This window comes from Pseudomassariella vexata, assembly GCF_002105095.1.
Source record: "Pseudomassariella vexata strain CBS 129021 chromosome Unknown BCR38scaffold_14, whole genome shotgun sequence".
Classification (NCBI taxonomy): Eukaryota; Fungi; Ascomycota; class Sordariomycetes; order Amphisphaeriales; family Pseudomassariaceae; genus Pseudomassariella; species Pseudomassariella vexata.
In genome coordinates, this window is record NW_024467969.1 from 33,449 (window position 1) to 54,361 (window position 20,913).

At 50.8% G+C, this 20,913-nt stretch overlaps 7 protein-coding genes across 7 annotated transcripts; 1 reads left to right on the plus strand and 6 right to left on the minus strand.

Moving 5' to 3' along the window:
* Positions 1–261: 261 nt before the first annotated feature.
* On the minus strand, positions 262–3,853 carry BCR38DRAFT_63226 (uncharacterized protein). Its single transcript, XM_040865525.1, has 4 exons — positions 3,070–3,853; positions 2,683–3,006; positions 898–2,633; positions 262–838 (listed from the first exon to the last, which is right to left on the minus strand). Exons 1-4 carry the CDS (start codon positions 3,654–3,656, stop codon positions 474–476), a joined length of 3,012 nt encoding a protein of 1,003 aa, XP_040711747.1. The 5' UTR covers positions 3,657–3,853; the 3' UTR covers positions 262–473.
* A 1,408-nt stretch (positions 3,854–5,261) lies between these two features.
* Positions 5,262–6,911, minus strand: BCR38DRAFT_445511 (yeats family-domain-containing protein). The gene is made up of 5 exons (XM_040861021.1): positions 6,676–6,911; positions 6,546–6,580; positions 6,292–6,440; positions 5,773–6,236; positions 5,262–5,717 (listed from the first exon to the last, which is right to left on the minus strand). Exons 1-5 carry the CDS (start codon positions 6,685–6,687, stop codon positions 5,694–5,696), a joined length of 684 nt encoding a protein of 227 aa, XP_040711748.1. The 5' UTR covers positions 6,688–6,911; the 3' UTR covers positions 5,262–5,693.
* Positions 6,912–10,926: 4,015 nt separating this feature from the next.
* BCR38DRAFT_63367 (serine palmitoyltransferase 2-like protein) lies at positions 10,927–13,178 on the minus strand. The gene has a single exon (XM_040865526.1). The coding sequence runs from the start codon at positions 12,948–12,950 to the stop codon at positions 10,953–10,955; it is 1,998 nt and encodes a 665-aa protein (XP_040711749.1). The 5' UTR covers positions 12,951–13,178; the 3' UTR covers positions 10,927–10,952.
* Positions 13,179–14,444: 1,266 nt separating this feature from the next.
* Positions 14,445–15,745, minus strand: BCR38DRAFT_63401 (uncharacterized protein). Its single transcript, XM_040865529.1, has 2 exons — positions 14,596–15,745; positions 14,445–14,520 (listed from the first exon to the last, which is right to left on the minus strand). Exons 1-2 carry the CDS (start codon positions 15,466–15,468, stop codon positions 14,485–14,487), a joined length of 909 nt encoding a protein of 302 aa, XP_040711750.1. The 5' UTR covers positions 15,469–15,745; the 3' UTR covers positions 14,445–14,484.
* A 1,350-nt stretch (positions 15,746–17,095) lies between these two features.
* BCR38DRAFT_445530 (protein-tyrosine phosphatase-like protein) lies at positions 17,096–17,755 on the plus strand (the record flags this gene model as incomplete). Its single annotated transcript, XM_040861022.1, has 1 exon — positions 17,096–17,755. A coding segment is annotated over one exon (541 nt), but the record flags the coding sequence as incomplete, so codon positions are not given.
* Positions 17,756–17,837: 82 nt separating this feature from the next.
* Positions 17,838–19,527, minus strand: BCR38DRAFT_63398 (uncharacterized protein). Its single transcript, XM_040865528.1, has 2 exons — positions 18,298–19,527; positions 17,838–18,236 (listed from the first exon to the last, which is right to left on the minus strand). The coding sequence occupies exons 1-2, from the start codon at positions 19,337–19,339 to the stop codon at positions 18,040–18,042; spliced, it is 1,239 nt and encodes a 412-aa protein (XP_040711752.1). The 5' UTR covers positions 19,340–19,527; the 3' UTR covers positions 17,838–18,039.
* A 188-nt stretch (positions 19,528–19,715) lies between these two features.
* BCR38DRAFT_488805 (uncharacterized protein) lies at positions 19,716–20,832 on the minus strand (the record flags this gene model as incomplete). The annotated part of the gene is made up of 3 exons (XM_040864322.1): positions 19,716–19,848; positions 19,903–20,735; positions 20,791–20,832. 3 exons carry the CDS (start codon positions 20,830–20,832, stop codon positions 19,716–19,718), a joined length of 1,008 nt encoding a protein of 335 aa, XP_040711753.1.
* Between the last annotated feature and the right edge of the window lie 81 nt (positions 20,833–20,913).

The window sequence follows — 20,913 nt, forward strand, 5'->3', positions numbered from 1 at the left end:
AACACAACGTCAAATAGCACACCCAGCAAGAAGACCACAAAGCGAACATCGTAAAGGGTCATAAGCCACGACAGCAGCCTCCCAGGGTATCTCCTGTCATTTTGAAAGTATTCCCGTCCATCATAAGTAGAGCAGACTGGTAGTCTCTACGTCAACTTCCACTCAGATTCACCTTGCTCCAAAATTATCGTGTCCCAACCTGAGAATAAATTAAGAAACAACTTGAAAGCCCGTCGCGAGACCAGAGCCGTACATCAAGTAAAAAGAACAAATCTTGAGAAAAACCAACAAAGGCCCATGAGCCCCCAAGCGTGATATTAATGAGGCCCAGCCAGTGCAAAAGTGATAAGTAAATCGGCAGCAACTTCATCCCGCGTGATAACGCAGTTACAATCGCGGCCGTGATTCCTAAGTCGTTAAATGCCCTCTATCGTATGTCCCGTACTGTTCGTGCTTGAGAGCGGACTGCTCCATCAGAACCCAGAACTATCCATCGGGTGGTTGAACTGAGTGTTGTCCATGGTCATATAGTCCAGCATGTCCATCTGGCCAATACTGAGACCTTGATCGGTCATGGTCACGTTCGAGTTTTCGCCAACGTTCTGGAACAAGCCTGGACCAAGTGGCAGGTACCACATTTGGTCATCAGGATTATTAGTCCAGTCCCCGCCAGATTCATACACGTTATCCCCGAGTCCAGTGGAATCCATGCCATTACCGGACGGCGCTGGTGTGTTCGGACCGAAAACGGACGCTGTGCCACCGGGATACGGGAAATGGCCACCGTTCACATCGAATGGTGTTGCCGTGATGGGCAGAGAAGGCGTGGATGATCGAGCTGTAATCATTGGAGTCAGTTTCAAATAGTAATCAAAGAGGACAACTCGAGTAACATACCTGGCATCGTCAGCCCGTCTCTCAACTTTGAAGCATGGCTAGGGTAACCTGTCTCAATGCCATTCGTGTGCGAATGGCCATTGACGCTAGCCGCTCTGCTGCTATTGGCATTGTACGGGTGAGGGCTCTTTGAATCGCCTGTCACATTCGGCGGCGCGTACTTGAAACGATCTCTCAAGCGTGAAGTTAGTGATTCGAGCAGGTCCCCAAACCTGGTACCGAGATGAACGTCGTCCACGACGCAACTCCGAAGAGCAGCAACGGTTCGATCCATGAGTGAAATACTAAGCTCAACATCGTGTTTTGGAGCGCCAAGTGCGAACGTCTTCAGCAGAAACATGGCACCACTGATGATCCTGAAGTACGTGCGAACAGGTGCGTGTTTGAGGTATCCTTCAGGCAGAAGGCCATCCACGACAGTACGCAACAAGTTGCGGCATCCTTCCACGACTTCTTTAACATATTCTTGATCCTCCACACCAAAACCACCCAGGCGGCCAAGGGGAATTGTGCCGATGTAATTCTGCGTCTGGGGCGACAATTGCTGTTGTACATTGTTAGGGCCTCCAGCATTATTGGTGCTTCTTTCGACGACAGCTTGTAGGGCCAACGAGTTGATGTAGATCCTGACGTATTCATACTCGATGGTGAGGATATGCTTTGTGAAAGGCGGAAGTCGCATGCGCTCGAATTCTTGCCACCACTCTCCGAGAATTGGTTGGAACTTTTTCAGTTCTTTGGTGTAGTTTCCGCTCGTGATAATGTCGGTGGTGTGTTTGCGAGATCGGAACAACTTTTCGTTACCAATGTGCATGGCATTGCTCACACCCACCCAACAATGGATGATCTGGTCATCAAGCTCGACGTCTGGGACATAACTGAAAGCATTCGATACCACGGAGGGGTTAGTTCCGGGTGTGTTACCCTCGTTCGACACGGGTCGCTTGCGAGTAAGAGTCGGGTCTGTTTTCCTAATACTCTCTGGCACCATGTTTGTCCAGCCTAGGCGACCAGCGAGTTGAGTCGAGTAAACCAAGAGTAGGCGTTTAATTCGCATTGCCCGCAACCGGTACGGCTCTTCCTCGTATTCAGGTCGTTGGATCCCATTGTTGGCAAGCAATTGATCAATGTCATCGAAAACACCCAATTCATAACCGAGACCCATGGCAGTACTAAGCAACATCCAGCACATGCGGTCACTTCGCCAAGCAGGCTCAAGCCAACTCTCAATGCGCTTCCCTCCCACATTACCGCCGAGTCGCATGTTTCCATCCTCATCGTGACTTAAATGATCGCGGCTATCATATGAGGGAAGCATAAGCTCATCAGTGGCTTCGTCGGGGGGGAAGTGAAGAGCGCGTGGGTGCCATTCCGTCAAAATCATCAACGATTCGATTGTGCCCAAGGTGCGAAGACTCCCCTTTCTCATGCCACGCCAGGGAGCGGTGCTGGACGTCTGAGAATCATCAGCACCAGATCCGCAAAAGCCGCCTCCAAACGCCTCCTGGCCCCAGAGACATCTTTCAATCATCCTGCGAAGATATCTCCAAAGTTCTTCATGTATTGCATGAGACCTGCAGTGGCCACCGGTACCCATGAGCCTGTAGTACCTCGAGGCTATTGTTAACAAGGTGACGGTCAATATGGGTTCCTCTGTGAGAAGAGTGACATGGGAAGCTGGACTTCGAAACGTAGGCGGTGAGATTGGAGTCATGGGTGATAAGAACTCATAGTAGCTGCATCACTAGTTAGTGGCAAACCGGGAAGAAAATGTAAGGTACGTACTATGCGATATACTTGATGGCCTCCTCGCTGGTGAACCATCCTGCTCTTACAAAGCGGAATCTCGACCAAGCTCTGAGAGCCTCTTGCAGTCCGGGTTCATCCGGATTCAGAGCGAGCCTCGCCTCGATCTTCGCCCTCTCATGATCCTCCTGACGCAGCAGACTTGGATCTATGAGATCTTCGGATCTCGACTCTACTCTGCCGTTGGTACGGTGGTTGAACGTTTGCTCTCTAGGGGTCTTTAGGCTCAAGACCGGGGCTGGAGTTGTCTGCACGACTGTGGGCGTGCTTTCCTGGCGACTGTGGAGATTGTGGTGGTGCGGGCTATATGATTTATCAGTCCTGTCCTCCCGATCCCATTCAGCTTGAGTAAGAGATAATGCGTACCTGTCTGTGGCGGCTTTGTAGAGCAGATCCAACGCATCATGTGGCCCATACACTTCCCTCCTCATGACGGACTGTGCCTCCAGATTTTCCAGCTGTCCATTGGGATCGTCCCCGCTGATGTCAAAGCTCGTTCCTCTACTGTGTGTTCTTCCGTCTCGTTCGCCGTTGGATCGCCTCGAGGACTGGTTCTTATTAATCGACCCCCCGGGCGTCAAGGGCACACTGCTGAACGAATATATGTTGGGAACGGTAGGCGAACCGTCCAGATGGGAGCGCTTGCGGCCGTTGCGCACAACGTAATCTTCCTCGTCATCACCCTCCTCTTCATTCTTGCGCTTGCGTCGTGTGGCGCTGAAGTAGCACTCCTTGCTCTCACGACGGCAGCGCACGCATGGTGGATCGTGGGGATTGTCGACGCTGCCCAGATCACAACGGACTTTGCGTCGACGGCAGGGTATGCAAGCCTGGTATACGCGCTTGTGCTGAGGAGGCTGCAAGGCGGAACCTTGACCACCAACGGCGGCGGCGGAGGATGGTGTTTGCGTCGGCTGTTGGGTCGCCGGCAGCTGGGTCGCAGTGGCGCTCATGATGGGCGACAGCTCCACTGGCGCGGGTTGCCGTCTATTGCGATATATGAGATTGTCGGAACGCGACAACCATCCACCCCACCTACTGTCGCGATGTGAAGCTTCGGTTTAAGACGTTTTGTAACGGCTAGGAGCGCTCGAACACGATGGAGAAGTGGGGGAAACACGTCCCTTTAAGAGATGGATGGCTTTCGTCGGGTCTGACGTGGCTGCGGGGTTAAAAGGCGCTCTAATAAAGTGTAAACTTCCGGGTTGTCCTGGTTTGCGACGAGTTGACGACGAATTGCTGGGCTCAAAAAGTGTGATGAAAAGCTTCCCAGTCGGACTCGAAATACGGGCTTGCGGGGCTTGGGATGAACAATGCTATTGTCGCATGTGTTGCATGTGCCAATTCTCACAAGGCATCGAGGCAAGTTGAATCAATCTGGACACAGGCGCAAGATGATGCGAAATCATCAATGCCTTTGTCCAGGGTCTCACCAAAGGACTGCAAGTAGCCCAAATCGCTTACCTCGGGGAATTCGGCGTGAAGATAACGGGCAAGACGGATAGATGATAAAATGACGGCTAACAGCCAACAGCCACCAATGCGAACAAAACCGTTTGTCCTTGCAGTGAATTGTGAATTGATAGCGGGCCGCAACATCGCTTGAGCCGTGCCACTCAAAGCAGAGCATTAGTCACACAGAGCTCGTAGCCAAGCTAGCTGGCATCGCAAACTGGCAGGTCCTGTCGGGGTGGTCTTACCCCAGTCTTGGAGGTGATTTCTCAGCCGAGCTCCAGCTCAGCATGGGGGTTTGGCTGGGGTCGGTTGTGGCTAGTATCCGAAATCGTGGTCACGTTGCCCAGGTATTTTCCCCTTGCGTTGACAATATATTTCTTATTCCTCCTTCGAGGAGAAATTACCATGTGCCCATTGTACACAGCCCTCTCTGCGGAGTTGATTATGACTTCTGGCGTGTTCCACATCCTCAAATCAGTCTGGCGGTGAAGCTCCCTTGCCTGTTGCCGGGTGATGTCATATTCAACTTGACAGCTCTCATTCGCCAGCTCCACGACGGCCCGTCCGATGCTTGATACTCCTGGTCGCGAAGCTGGGCCAGATTTTTTCAAAGACCACCGAGAATTGGTAACAGACTTCCCTCGTGTGCCTTTCCGCGCTTGTGTGCACGGTCATGGGACTTCCCGATGAATCTGGAATTGAGTAAGGGTGGCCTAGCCGGCCCAAGAGACGTTTTGGACTGGGTGCTGTGCGCGAAAGATAATGAGTGATGCCTGTGTCTGCTTCATATCCATTTTTGATGCAACGTGCCTCCAAGTTTACGCTGGTCTTGATGGCCAACGGTCAGGACTAGTAGTGGCGGTCTCTTGAGAGAGAACCAAATATCGCGATTTGTGGATACCAACAAATCCATCCTCTAACTTTCAAGGCATATGGCAGCAGACAACACTACAGCTAAAATCCATCCCCAAGATCCACGAGATGTGGCTTGTTATACCCGGCGTCAAGGTATATCCCCTTTGGTTGGGTGAGAAATGCTAATCACGACGAATTCACTGGGACGTCACTCTCGGTGGCTTCCTCGCGATGAAGCAGCCATTTGTTAGCGATATGTATGTTATTTTCATATACCTATGGTCTCCTCGGGCGGAAGAGACAACCCGAAGCGCATCGACGCAGTAGAAACGCAACCTTACTCCGCATTGCCATCATCAGTGCCAATTCAAGTGCTATGTCCAATGGTCTCCCTGACCAAAGGAAGATCCTCGCGTGAGATGGAAGAGGACGTCAGATACCGATGCAAACTCGAAAAAGTCAACGCAACCATCCCTAGCAAATCAAGACGCAGTTAATACCCCAGTCACCTAATCAACCAATGTTCCTGGCAGGAGGCAATGATTGAACGTGCTGCGGTGCAAGTGCGTCCAGTTTTCGTGTCCATCAAACTCCAATGCAATGCAGTACCTGAGAACCGTCGGAAACATCCACTTCCAGCTAGGTTGTGCCGAGAAGAGTGAAAGGCCACACGGTTGTCCCTAAACAAGGGCCTCTTGATCCTGCTAGTCAACGTCAGCTGCAAGTCATTCAGAATTTCATAGGTGGAGGAACACTTACCAGAAATCTCCAGATCATTCCGACCAGATTGTCGGGCATGGTGTAGAGATCGACAGTGAATTCACCCTGCTCCATGTCGTTCTTGGTGTATGTCTCGTCCGACTTGTGGTCGTGAATCATCTGGATGACGTGCAAGAGATCGTCCTCGCCAAGCTTGGGGAGGGCATTGGCCATCTTCTCCATGTCGTACTGCGCCCGTCTCTTCTTGCCATCGTTGGCCTTGCGAGCCTTCGGGGCCTTGTCGTCTTGGTCATTGACTGGTCCAGTCTCGCGAAGCAACGATAGCAGCGACTGCGAGGGGTTCTTAAAAGTCACGGTGTGGACATTCTCGTACTTGGCGCGCTGGAAGTTGAGGTCGTGGAAGATGGTCGACTTGCCGCGGTTCTCGCTGGTGAACATGTCGATGGACATCTCGAACTCACCCCAGCCCTCATTTCTACAGATGAAGGGGGGCTCGGTGAAGGCTGGGAGGGCATCATTAATTTACATCACGAAGCAGATAATGGCAATGGCGCTTACTCTGGTTGGGGTTCTCGAAGGAGGGATGCAGGTTGTACACTACTTTATTAAAGCAGCTGGCGGGGTGCTCGTTGCCCTCGGCGTCAAGTAAGTAGACCTTGATGCTCCACTCCTTCATGGGGAAGTCGGCAACGGGCGACGGCTTGTCGCTGTAGGCGCATGTCAGTAGTTGCTTCCTCTCAAGATGCTATACCAGAGCCAGTTTGTTCAACATGCAATGGATGGGGGGAAGGAGCGTTTTGGTTGTGCCGTACATGTTGCGTTGCTCGGTGACGAGCTTGACCTTGCGCTGCGTTGTAGCCATCGCGTCAGTTCCATTTCACGTTCTATCCAGCAATTCGGAGAGGTAAATTGCAAATGAGCCCGGGACCTAATTTCACTTACCTCAATCTGCATCGTGTCAATCGTGTCGTCCGAGGAACCTGGTGCCGGAGATATTTAGCATCTACCCAAGATACTTAAACAAAGGTAAATGATAGAGGGCCGTGTCGCGAGCTTCAAGCACGTCGCGTGCGATTACGCAGTGTGGGGAGTCAGGTGGGCTGTTGCTGGAGGTGGTACTTCCTGTTGCCGTTCTTGGCGCTAGTGCCAGACTTATTCTTCCACTTCTCGGGTCCCGTCATGGTGAGAATCGGAATAGGTTATTCCGAAACAGGACGTGCGCTGGATCAATGCTGAGAGGGCTAAAGTTCGGGAAAAATGATAATTTGGGAGATGATAGGGAAAGCGGAAAATTGAAAGGTCCGTGAGAATAAACAGTAACCCCAAGTCATGTCATCAGTCTGAGTTATAACATGTATGTGATTGAAGCCATCAGAACTCTTCCCTAGATATTCACTTTTTTTTTGGCTTTAATCAAATATTGTTAGTTGAAAAGATCTACAAAATGTATCACACATTTAGTCCATACTGACTGTGACACAATTGGATGTCCCTGAAATTGTGCTACAATCAACAAGCACCTGAACAAAACAATTACAACGAGACTCAAGGCTTAGAGATGGTGGTTGGATTCGTGCGTTCCTTAGTCCAAAGTGTGAAGCCAAAAGCACAACACCGACTGCCGTTATTAAGCCTACCAATTAATTCAATCATATCCACAATTGGCAATACTAGTTTGAGACTTGGAAGAAAATCCTATTCTCACTTACTACCCACCACATTTTCTCTACTTGCCATGGAACTTTTCTTCGCAGAAGAACACCTGACCTTGTGTGTGCAAAGATAGCTCCATTATGCATACAATGGATGCGTTTACTTCCTTTCCATCGAGGTGTACTGAGACACAGAGAGTTTGGACATTTCCCAGTTGTTGAAACATCCGAGGTGCATCTGCATCTACTCTACATGAAGTCGTGCATATGCACAGTTTCATTCATGACTTTATTCACAGCTTCTGCGTGCCCGCTCCACAAGCATATCCACCATTGAGGATATCGTAGGCTTAGGGCACGTAAGGCACCATCATAAACTTGTCGCGAAACGAACACAGTCTTAGCCAACTCGTTGCACAAGATTCGTTTTTGACCAGACAAGTTTTATCTCGAGAAACACTATCCCTCCTTCAAATCAAGACTGCCGATTCTACTGCAAATACTTCCACTGAATGGCATGCTTTTCCTGCTGTCGTATGGCAGAGCGCCTCGTTATGGAAGACCCTATATAGACAGTTCCATAGCTGGTCCCCTGTTTATGCTAGAATACTATTTGATTGCAGGATTATATTAGTGGTTCTATATAGTATCATATATTATCTTAAATGCACTGCTTCTCTCGAAATGGACTGTCCGCTTTGTTGTGTAGAACCCCGGAAGACTTCCCTGGTGTCGATGAACAAATCTCTTCGAACTTCTTGGGGCATTACTAATAACATTCCCCGTATTTGCCTATTTTTCGTCTTCATATATCCAGAAACCCTCCAAACTAAAACCAGATATTCTCGTTGCGAATAATACATCATGAGTCCTATTCGTCAAGCTAAAACCGTTTGACCCAAACGTTTTTAAGCTTGACGAGTAGTTTATCGAGCATGGAAGTCAAGTAAAACCGCGCTCACACAACAGACAGACGTACCACAGCATCATATGTTGGAGCTTGCTATAACGTACCCCACGGTCCAATTGAACACTTCTAAGACCTCGTACAATAAGATATAAGTTAATTCAACTATAACGTAAAAAAATAATTAAAACTACTCGGAACTATCTTCTTCAGATATCTCTTTACTATTCTGACAAGTACGCATATTATGACCGGGCTCTCCGCACGTCCTACAGCGTTGCTGAAGTATCTGGCCTCCTCGTACGACTACGACTCCAGCGCGATTTATTATCTAACTCTCCGTTAACTAGCTTCTGAGACTGTAAATCTTCTCCAGCTTGTATACGAAGTGATCCTCCATACTGTAACCGTTTTTTTTCTCGTATAACGCCGCCGGCTAAGTGTCTCATTTGCCTTTCGAAGCGCGGCGTTCTCACCCTCTAAAAGAGCAAGCCGGTGCATAACCTGCGTCGTACCCTTCGCAAACTGGTCAAGTGTAGTAAGTGTAGCTGTCGGAGAGCTATTTTGATGTCGTATAACTCGGGTTTTCACGTGTTCGGTCTGGGATTGTGCCTCAACTGGGTTATTTGGGGTCTTCGACTCCCAGATAATAGGAAGGCCAGACGAGGTACCCGGAGGTGTTGGAGTATGTAACTTCACATCTAACTGCGAAATCACATATTCCGGATCGTACGGTACGAGTCCTGCCCCTCGGAAACCTCCCTGGATATTTGATATCGTAAAAGTTGCCTGGAACGCTTTTAAGAACGCGGAGAGGAAGTCCTCCTTCGAGATATGGGTAATATGTGCCCGCATAAGATCCTCAATTTCTTTACCGTACGCTCTTTTCAGTGCACGAAAACAGCCGATATCGAGAGGTTGGAGCTTATGCGACGAATGAGCAGGCATACAGAGTGTGATAATAGAGTTCTCTTTACAGTAGAGCTCGAAAGCGGTCGAGTGGTGGCTCTCGTGGCCGTCGAGAATTAAGAGGCGATAAACACCTTTCGTACGAAGCTTTGTATGTTGATCGAAATGTCGAATCCAGTCCTCGCCTCTTTCATTTGTAGTCCAGCCATTTTTCGTAACCGCGATAACCCAATCCTTTGGTAGTAGGCTATTTTCGTACCACGAAGATAGGTGAGTTTTACCAGCAAAGATGATATACGGAGGGATAGTATAGCCGTCCGATCCGACGCCCTGGATAACTGTAACCCATTCCCTATTCCCTTGCTGTACTGCTCTAGGTCTTCCACGTCGATCAGAGGTCGTTACAACTATCTCGGATGAGATTTGACCCATAAGAAACCCAGTCTCGTCAAAATTATAGATATCCTCCTCTTGAATTTCATACTTATTAATTGTATTCCGTACGAGATAAAACCACGTGCGGTACGCGTCGGGATCTTCGCAGAGGACTCTCTGGTAGTCGATTCTTCGATTAAAACGCGTCCGGAGGTCTGGTTGTCGTCGTACGAAGCTCGAAGCCCAATTAATACCGACGCGTCCTGCGTCGCGTTGGTGGAGTAGTCGATTCGCCATATCTTCAACGCCACTTATTCGAGGAGGAAATAATCGTGAATCTAGGTCGACTATGTAGCGTACGATCGCGTCTTCTTCGGAATAGGTAAGCTTTTGCGTTGGTGATCGTATATCCTGTCGTGAAGTACCGCCGCGATATCGGTGACGTAAGGTTGTATGAGGGATATTATAGATCCGTGCTACGGATCGTACGCTTAGTTTAGGGTTATTTTGAAGCGCTTGAAGCGCTAATTGAATATCGCTTTCTTCCCAATTACGTGCCATTGTAGAAGGTGGAAAATAAGGGATAAAACCTAGGTTGTACGGAAATGTGCGAAAGTGTTCAATTGGACCGTGGGGTACGTTACCTGAATGCCTTTGATCTATTACTGTCCACCAACAGAAAGCCCCACCCAGAATAAGTCCGTGCCAACTGTCGATTCATGAGGGAGCACATCGAAGGTCAGTCATTACCGAGTCCGTCTGCATAAACAAATACTTGCTAATTTATATCATGAACTCAACCAATTTTTCAGGTCATTGCTCAACATTAGTATCTAAGTTATACTATCTCAGGTCCTTCCACATTACGTGCAACCCTTGGCACCAGGTGTATTCCCACCACTGGTAGTAACCCCAGACGCGGATGGGGCAACTTCCCTTCATTCTAAGTGAGGGTTTTGATCATCAAAGGTATGGATCAGTCGGTCGACCCAGACCCAAAAGCCTTACAAGACAACGGCACAACAATTACAGTACAACACAGCGTTGGGGGTATCTCCGAGCTTCCTCAATGGTTTGGTTTCCTCTCAAAAAAATTATGACGGGTTTGTTCGTTCGTGCCTCTTGCTCGCTGAGCTTCCATGATGGTTGGTGGGTGGTGATGAAGTTGCGTCCGTATCAGGGCCGACTTTCAAGAAGTGAAATTTGTAAAAGCGAGTGCGGGCGTCACCTCCACCAAAGCAAACCCCTTATGACCGACAAAATCTGGTCTATTATTCACAACTCCGAGGCGCCCTGGTCGTTAGATCTTCATTTGTCACCCTGACAAAAAAAACGTCGTAATGAGGTCTAAATGCAACAGCAATGGATTATTCCCTTCAGCGCAGCTTAGACTTGCAGTCGACAGCACCAGCTGCGATGACATCCTCAAGAGGCCACCTCGGGGCTTCGAAAGTACGCTCGAGGCCGTTCTCTTTGCGCCATTGTGCTTCGTCTTCCGGAGTGACGCCTTCGGGGATTCTTTGTCCGCCGGCGATACCGGTCGAGAACTTCAGCTGCAAGATATCTCCAACCTCGTCGCAAGCAGCCAGCAGCCGGTCCATGTCGTCCTTGTTGTGTGCTGAAGACACGCAGAAGCGGGCACGGGAGCTGATGAGTGGGGTAGCAGGGTATCCGACAACAACGATAGAAATCTTGCGCTTGAGCATTTCGTGGCTGAAAGCGGACATCTTGCCGGGGTGGTAAAGAGGCACAGGGATGATAGGGGAGTCATCGTGGCCGTACACAATAAGCCCAAGTCGCTTGAGACCAAGTCGTAGGTATCGAGAGTTGAAGGCAATGCGCTGCAGACGTTCCTCACCCTGGCCTGGGCATAATTCTCCGGTGATCAGTTTGAGCGAAGCCATGATTTGCATGAGGACTCCAGGGGCAGGGGATTCGCCCAGCAGGGTTGAGGCGTTCGTGCTCTTCAGCTTAGCAATGATGTGTGGTTCAGCAGCAACATAGCCGCCATTGGCACCGAAGGACTTGGTCAAGGTTCCCATGAGAATATCGACTCTGGCTGGGTCGATTCCGAAGTAGTCGCAGACACCGCGTCCGTTGGGTCCAAGAGCTCCGACGCTGTGGGCCTCATCAACGAATAGGAAAAATTTGTAGGCCTCCTTCAGTCGGAGAATTCCGGGCAGATCGCACATAGTACCCTCCATCGAATACAGGCCTTCAACGGCTACGAGAATCTTCTTCCAGGGACGGTGCGTGCGTGGTTGTCCTTGCGCAATGGCCTCGCGCAATCGGCTCTCCAGGTCGTCCATGTCGTTGTGGCGAAATGATCGAATGACGGCACCGGACAAACGGGCTCCAATTCGGATAGAGGCATGATTCAATTCGTCGGAGATGATCAGGCAGCCCTTGGAAACCAAAGCAGGGAACGAGCTTGCATTGGTAACGAAGCCCATTGAGAAAATCATGGCAGCTGGCTTTCCCACGAAGGCGGCAATTTCGCGTTCGACCTCGATTACGAGATCCGAGGTTCCCGCATCGGCGCGAGGACTGCAGAAGCTGACACCGTACTTGCGGATGCACTCCTCCACGGCGTCGGCGCAAGGACCTTCGGATTGGGCGAACCCGAGGTAGTTGTAAGAGCTCACATTCAGCGTCTCGGTGTGGGTGCCCGTGTAGCGGTACGAGGCGTTGAAATCATCCGACACGCGGTCCATGAGCGACATGTAGCGACCGGGAACACCGATGATGGGCCTGGCGAAGCAGTCGTCGATTCTCATCTTCAATCGTCGGACGTAGAAACTATCAAAGTCGTCCGTCAAAGGCGCATAGCCACCGGCTGCTTGGAGAGTGTTGTACATCTGCTTCTTGCTGAACCGCTTGCCGAAAAAGTCGCGGATGTGGCCGAGGGCGATGAGTAGTAGGTAACTGATGTAGGTGGTGAGGACGAAGTAGTAGGGCGGGTCGTCGATGACCGGCGCCGTCAAGCCCTCTCCGTGGTGCTTGCTCACATATCGATGACTGGGATGGACCAAGGGACCGAATTGCGCGTCGAAGCGTCTCTTGCGCGACACTTCTTCGGAGGAAGGGGGCTGGAAGAGGGTCGTGTTTGGCTCATCGAGGTTAGGCTCGCCAGCAGTAGCCGTGGACAGCGAGATGGTAGGCAGCGATAGACTAGGAGCAGTGACGGACGGGGTGGAGCCGTTGTGGACGGCCATGAGAGCCTGTTGAGCCGACAGCTGCTGGGAAGACCGGGGCGAAGGCGAGAAGAAGTTCGAGAGGCGGTTGCCTTTGGATTGCGAACTTCTTTCGCCACCCTTGTCTGTCTGTGGCATGCTGGTGTTGTTGGTGAAGGGGAGCGAAATTTTGCGGGGCATCTCTAAGGTCGTATGCTAATGTGGGCAAATACAGTGTGATGAGAGCTTGTATTTTGATCGTCGGGCCTGGTGGAGTGGTTTGCTGGTCTCGACACAGGAGTAATCCACCGATGAGAATTGTATTATTCACTCCACGTCTGAAGAAGAAAAACAATTATTAGTGCATTGAATTGCTGAAAGTAGCAAGATGGTAGGATTGAACGGAGAAGATATTTGAGGTTGTTCAATTGCTGAGTTCCTTCAGTAAGCCAGCGACACCACCGCCTCGCCGTGCAGGCTGCAAACTAATGGGCGTCTCACTGTCGGCGGCGCGGAAGGAGTCGACAACGTGGGATTTAGTTCGAACAATGCGACTTACAGAAGCGACACCCGAACCCAACCTTGTTCCAACTATTATCTGCTATCGTAGCTTCCAATTCCTCTTCTAAGCTCTACGAAGCTATCGGCTGATCGACGTCAGGTGGTTGAAGCCGTCTGCGGTGCTCTGGTCTGACTAGAACGGAGGTCAGGCGCGAGGTTGCTCCTAGTGCCAGGGGAAACGAAACGGTAACAGCTCTGGGCGGAAAGGATTGTGGCGGAAAATAAAAGTCCCACTGCGACTCTAAAGTTCCGACAATCCAATGACGGATCTCCTTGTACACTTGCAGTTTCTAGCAAGATGCAGAGAAGAATTCGCTCGAGGATGAGGAACTTGAGAGCAAACAACCAGCGGGAAAAACAAAGTGTTGAAGGAAAGGGAAGCAATTTCGGACAGGAAAGATATGGCTATGAGAATGGGCCGATTACCTAGAAATACGCGCATTTCACATACATTTTACACGCCAAACTGTCGCTTTGAAAGCCAGCCGGTCCCCTGTCACCCTAATTCCGGTTGATCCGTGTCGACTGAAAAGATGCAAATCTGCGCCAGCTCGACCTTTCTGCGAACCAAATCGCGATATTTCAATGGAGCATCTCTGGCGAGGCGGGATCTACCATGTTTTGCAGGCCTAGAGCTGGTCATTGCCCTAAGCTCTTCAGCTTACCAGTGACTTATCTATCAGGAGCAACGAGTGGTTCTCACAGCAGTTACAACAAAAGCCGGACCGGTTGCAGCTCGCTCTAAAATCCTCCGAGCATCATCCTCATTTCGACGAGTAAATATTCGATGATGATGTTTGTCTAAACATATATAACGACAGAGCGAAAACTAGCATAGTTTGCCTGAGCTCGTGAAATCGCGATCGATCGTGATTGATATGTGCCAAATGAGAGAACCCGGTCCCTGGTCAGTGTCAAATTGCAGGAATTTAGGGGGTTCTAGGCCACCCTCTTCCGCCACGTTAAAGCTTGGGTTCAGGGCTGTTTAGGGGATGAGGCACTTCCGTATTGGGTTAGCCCATTGTCAAGAAAATGAAGTTTTCGCGTTCAAGCTCAATCATTCATGACCTCATCAAATCCATCTAGCATTACAATTGGACATTTGACACGGAAAATAATGATTGTATTACTAAGCCAAGTACTTGAGGAGCAAATTTTAGAAATCGTCATTTTCTTAATCCTCAGCAGCTGTCTCTGTACCAGTATGGCCCTAGTCTTCTGCGTTAGTACCCGAAGCAGGTAGAGACGGCGGACCTGACAAGGCAGCCGGGGGTAAAGCAGGTACTTCGGGAGCAACCGGATGCGCCGGAGGCGCGGGGGCTGGGGGAGGAGTAGCAGGAAGCGCCGGCACTTCCGGGCCAGCCTCAGGAGCGGCGGCGATGTTGATGCCGTTCTTTCCACCGACTGACTGGCTCCCATCGGATCCTTTCGTAATACCGAGATTCCCCCCAACGTTGGTAGTTCCGCCTGGAGTGACGGTGATTCCAGCATTTTCACTGAATTGCTCAGAGTCTTTCAGGGCATTATTTTCTCCTTCTTTCTGGGCCTCGCCGGCAGCTGCGGCTGGTTGACCTTTCTCGGCGGGAGTCGCAGCGGGTTGGCCTACAGCTGGCGCTGCTGGCTGTTCGGGCGTGGCTTGAGGTTGACCCTGTTGAGCACCTTGGCGGTTGCCGCTGTTGACCTGGATGCCGCCATCAGGACCGCCGAGAGTAATTCCGCCACTGGTCAGGCCTCCCCCGTTTTCTTGAGCCGGGGCAGGAGCCGTAGCCGGTACGGCGGTTTGGGCTTGAGGATTATACGTGATTCCACCGTCAGGCCCACCAAGAGTCAAGCCTCCGATGGTAAGTCCACCACCTCCATCTTCATCTCCTACACCTTCAAGGGCTGCCTGGCCCGCTGTGGAATTCGAAGCTCCAGTGCCTGCTTGATTGGCATTACCAGCCGCCTGGCCGTTGCCACCGCCTCCACCAATATTGATTCCTTTTCGCTTCATCATATTCTTAGGTGCCGTGTCGCCAACTACCATCTTGGGAGACATCATCGCGCTCATTGATCCACGCTTAGCCACGACCTTCTCGCCGGCAACGGCATGGGGAAGTGTTCTAGAGTTCATCATAGCGGTTGCACGACTGGCAAGACCTCCCTGGTGATGGATCATGTTAGTAAAGTACCCTGCCCGGTGTTGATCATACAATCACTTACCAGGTACCTGCTCTCCCCGCATGATGCCACAATAGAGAGCGAAAGAGCCGCCACGGCGAAGGAAGAAGTTAAACGCATCGTGGCTGATATTATAGGAGAGAAGCCCGCTTCTCACAGTTGTAATGTTTATTACAATCTTGCATGGGCTGAAATCCCCATACAATGTTGAATGATGCTATAAGCGTTGTGGACAAGAACAGATGGAAAAGGAGATGTTAAAGTATGCCGTGGAAGGTCGTCTACATATTGGCTCGTGAAGCATGTCCAATGAGACAACATGAATTAGTTGCTAATCAGCCAAGGCCAACACCTTTCCCGGATCGACCAAGCTTCGAGTCAATACGGACGAAGTTATACTAGAATAATCTCTTGGCCTGGTATTGAAAACACTTGTAGACACTGTGAGTGGTGTCTTACCGGTTCGTAGTGATCCAGAGATCGGGGGAAACTCTTGGCGTTACAGCCTGTCGTAACTGACTGACTAACCTCCCAGCTGTTTGTAGTCTCAACTCAACCCAGAAGACGGACATCAGAGGGTCTAGATTCGATCCCATAAAACTCTGTACTTCTTTCTCGACGTGCGCTTCCCCAGAGTCGGAAACTTTCTTTCGCGGTCAAGTCCAGGATCTGGTCATCGCTCCCGTCAGCATATTCATAATGAACGCCTAGAAAAATACATCTACTAAGTGCCCCAAAAAGAAACCTATCACCGGGAGCCGGCATTTTCATTCAATTCTACTGGAATCTATGCATGTCTATGCCTTCCTTTGCTCCCAAGAGCATCCATGACCGGAACGCGCTCCGTCATCAACTTCAGGCGTAGGGCTGGGAGGACAACTTTCAAGCCTTGGAAAGCGTCCGACTTATGAATATTCATGCCAGTTTGGAGACACCTGGAAGCGGTCGTTCGCAATATACTTTTATGACTGGTAGGGTCTTGTGTCAGGACGACTCAAAAGATAAAATGGATTCCAGCTCATCAACACGGCAGGGCTTCCAATGAGAAGTGCAGACTGGCTGAACCTCTACCAGGCATATATCCACAATTACCCCAACCATTCGGGACCTGCCGACATGGCCGTGGGCAGCTCAGCAAAAAGTTTGGATTGGATGGCATCAATCAATGGTCACACTTGACTTGAGCAGTCAATGTACAAATCGGATCTTTGTCGGTACCATATCAATGCAATAATCGGCGTTTCAATACTTATCCAACTGCAAGACTCGGTGGAACAGCCTGATATAACCTTAACCCCAGAGGTTATCTCATTGGCTTGCGCTCATCTCATCGACTTTCTCGAAATCGACTCAAAAGTCGGCGCTCTTCTCTCTCAGCCCAATCATCCAATCCAGGACGAAAGTACTACAAAACCATCAGAACAATGGCCTCCGAAGTTGCAAAGACGCCCAAGCGAAGCTCGCCCGTCAAGAACGGCTACCTCATCTTCTACAATGTCGTCTCCGCCATCCTGTGGGCCACTGTTTTGGGCCGAACCGTCGGGGCCAACATCCTGAGGGGTCCCGCCTTCGTCTACCCAGCTACCGGCGCATTCGTGCTCTGGACGCAGACTCTGATGGGAATGGATGTTTTGCACGCTGCACTGGGTATGCATTGCTCATTTCTTGGACCCTTCCAACCAGCAATTAATTGGCCGTTCTGCAAACCAAACTGACTATTCTACAGGCGTCGTCCGCACCGCCGTCTTCACAACCGCCATCCAAGTAGCCTCCCGCTTCGTCCTCGTCTGGGCCGTACAGCACCCTTTCCCCTCAACCTGTCAATCGCCCATATACTCCTCCATGTTGTTCGCCTGGTCGCTCACCGAGGTGATCCGGTACTCATACCTGGCCCTGAAACTCAGCGGGTGGGAGCCGTACGCCTTCTTCTGGGTGCGGTACAGTTCGTACCGTGTCTTGTACCCCGTCGGCATCCTCAGCGAGATGGGCATGATGTGGCTTGGGTTTAATGAGGCGCGTGGTCAGAGTGATACACAGGAGGGCATGCTGTTCCAGATCTTCTTGGGGGTTTGTTTGTTTTTGATTTGGCCTTGGGGTGCGTACACTATGATCGGGCATATGAATAAGCAGAGGAGAAAGGTTATGGCTGTTGATAAGTCGCAGTAGGTGAGAATAGAAAGATAGGAGACTGAAGAGAATACGGCGTAGGTATTGTTAGCTTTGCATACGTCATAGAGCTAAACCGGGTTCAAACAAAATTCCACCCTGGCTTCGAATTAATAATCCATTCATCAAACTCCTGCGGTTCACATCAAACTGACTATTAGGGAGGGAAAAGCTATGCTAACTTGATGGTCGTTCCCATTATGAACGGGTAGAAGCATTTAAACCACGCCGGGTGATGGAGTAACTCCTCTAAAGGGAACATGAAAATCAACAACCTACGAGCACTCTCACAAGCGCGCTGATCATTTGAAGATGTTTATGGTAATGTTAGTGGTCTCGGCAGGCGCCATCCAATGTAGGCCAAAGAAGTATCATGAGCCAAACGCCGGCCCGCGCGTATACCCTAGGCTGAAAATGCTTCTTGCCTATCCATTGGGGCATCCCGGCCGTCCGATTTGGCTTCGTCCCAATCCATTAATGGCTCCTCTATTTCCATGCTGCTTGACTCGTACCATTCGTTCTTTGCCCACTTTGTGATGAAGTCCTTGGCATCTTCAGAGAGTGGCTGATACCCGGGATTCTCAGAAGATTCGAACATGGCTATAACGTTATTGTAAATCCACATTTTTCAAATTTGTGGAGAGGTTGGTAGTAAACTTACCCATATGAGCACCGATTTCATCCTTTGCCGAATCATTGACAGCTTCTTTCCATTCGCCAGCCGTCTGTTTGTTGGGCAGGTTGCAGAATGTCCGCTGGTTGCCCATGACAGTGCCAACCATACTGACTTCCTTAGAGCTGGCTGCCTTCCCCAACCTCGTATATATAACCGCAAAACCAACATCGAGCTCGTGATTCAGCCGCATCATGTTGTTGATTCGATTCTTCAACTCCTGGCCCTTTGCTAAACACCCTACAAAGGCAAGATGACTGCTGACCCAGCTCCAGCCCTCGGTAATCTGGTCCTTTTTCATGTACGCAGCGGCTCCACCAGCGGCAATAGCACCAGCGGTCCCAGCAATCATGGCGATCTTCCCCCAGCTCCCCCAACCCCCCTTGTCGTCTCTCTTGTCCGCCGCCGGCGGTGCTTCAAGCGCCGCAACGGGTTTCTTACCCACGCTCTTCACAGCCGCATCTTCAGCCGCCTTACTCCCTCCCCAGACGGCCGACAGCCCACCGAGCTGCGACAACAGAGCACTCGCATTATTATAATGCCCCTCAGCTCCATGGGCCACGACCCCCGGCGAAATGCCTAAATATGGCGTATCGAACGCAAGCACGCCCTGTATATACGGAAACATAAGTCCATTAACCACACTCGGCTCTGGCGAAGCACCGCCCTCGCTCTCCTTGATAGGCCGATCACTCGCAAGTGCAATCGCGGTCTCGGCTGCGATAATACCGCCCATGGAGTGACCAATCAGCACAACGCGCACACTCGGGTCGACGGTGGGCGATGGGGTGCCGGCTGCGACTTCGAGGTCGATGACTTTCTCGAGCAGCCAGTCGCGGAAGCGGCCCACGCATTCGTACAGGTCGCCGCGGGTTTCATATTTCGGGTAGGTGATGCTGCGTACGTTGATTTTGGGTAGGGCGGCGCTGAGGAGGGCGGCGAGGTGCTCGGTGAATTCGGACGAGTGGCCGAAGGTGTCCTCACCCCCCTTGAAGCCATGAATGAAGCAGAGGAGGAGTGTTTTCTTCATCTTGATAAGTCCCCATTGGGGAAAGAGAAGGGTTGAGGTTCGGAGAAGGAGAGAAGAAGTTGTCAGAGGGACGGACACGACGGTGGCGATGACGGGTTGAAGCTTCAGCTGGGGTGCGGGAGTCAACCCCACCAACCCGCAAGGTTCCACCTTAGCCAACTGCTCGATCTTTCAGCCAAGGTTCGTTCGCTTGGACTACTTTCCGACTCAGCGACCTGCAACAATTTGGAGAGCTGTTGCTTAATTCTTCATTCTATTTTGGTACACGAAACAAAGACACTCGTCAGTGCTTTGAAAATATTGATCAATCGCTCGCTTAAAGATCACACTATCAAGGTCACGGTACAATCCCAAAATCCAGTCTCTCGCTGCCTTTTCAGTAAGTTGCGCCCAGTCTCTGGACCAGATACTGGCCGCTGTTGATTCCTTGATACTTCTTCTCAGTCTCGGCGGTGAACGTCCCAGGAATGGCCTCGATATGACTCTTGAAATTGGGGTTGCAGAAGTACCTGTCTAGAGTCAGCATTCAGTTTCACCCACCCTCATCCGATTTCGCAACTCACGCAATGCTATACCGCGCCGGATACACTTCGACCTCTCCACTCGGTGGTTCAACAACACGATGAACAGTACTCTTAATCGTATCATTGCTCCACCTAGCCAGCAAATCCCCCGCGTTCACCACGACCGTATCCTCAATGGGCGTAGCATCCACAAAGGACCCAGTGGGACTTCTAACCTGCAACCCACCCCTTTTGTCCTGGAACAGCAGCGTGATACTCCCATAGTCCGAATGTGCACCCGCGCGCACCTGGCCCGGGTTGATCGTGAACACATCTTTGCGGACTTCGGGGTAATGCAGCAAACGCAGTGTATTATCGCCTGCATCCGTGTAGCTATCGAAGAACCGCTCGTTATCCAACCCCATGCCTACGGCGATGGCCCGCATCACCTCGGTGTGCATTGCCTTGCACTGGTCGTGGAAGTCGAGCATCGTTTGTTTGAACCCGATGAGTTCCCCTTCTTCCTCAGGCCAGTGGTTAGGGTGGTCTGGCACCCCCTCGCGCCCGATCTCGAGGGACTCTTTCATATCGGGCGCGGCGTCCCGGAGTTTCTTCACTTCCTCCATGTCGGTGAGTTGGGTGGTCTTCTCGCGCCCAGGCGCGGAGTAGCCCCGGTTGGCTTCTGGGCTTGTCCAGCAATGTGACATTTTGGTTTCCGTTGGCAGACGGAAGTACTTGGCTGAGGTGTTGAAGACGTGCTTGCGCGTCTCAGGGGTTATGGGGAGGCCTTTGAGGTAAATGAAGCCGGCCGTTTGGAAGCCATGAAGGATGGCTTTGGCAGTTTCTTTGCGCTGTTCTGGGTTGCCGTTGAGGAAGGTGGAAAAGTCGATGAGCTGATCAAGTGGTCAGTGTCGTGGACTTAAGCTGGAGGCTAGGGATGATTTGTACTGGGATCGTGAGACCCTCGCTCTTTACTGCTGCTTTCTCCATTTGGTTACAGTTGACCCGGAATTCAGCCCAAGATTTGATAAGGTAAGTTAAGTTAGTGACAACACAAAGTCCTTTACACTA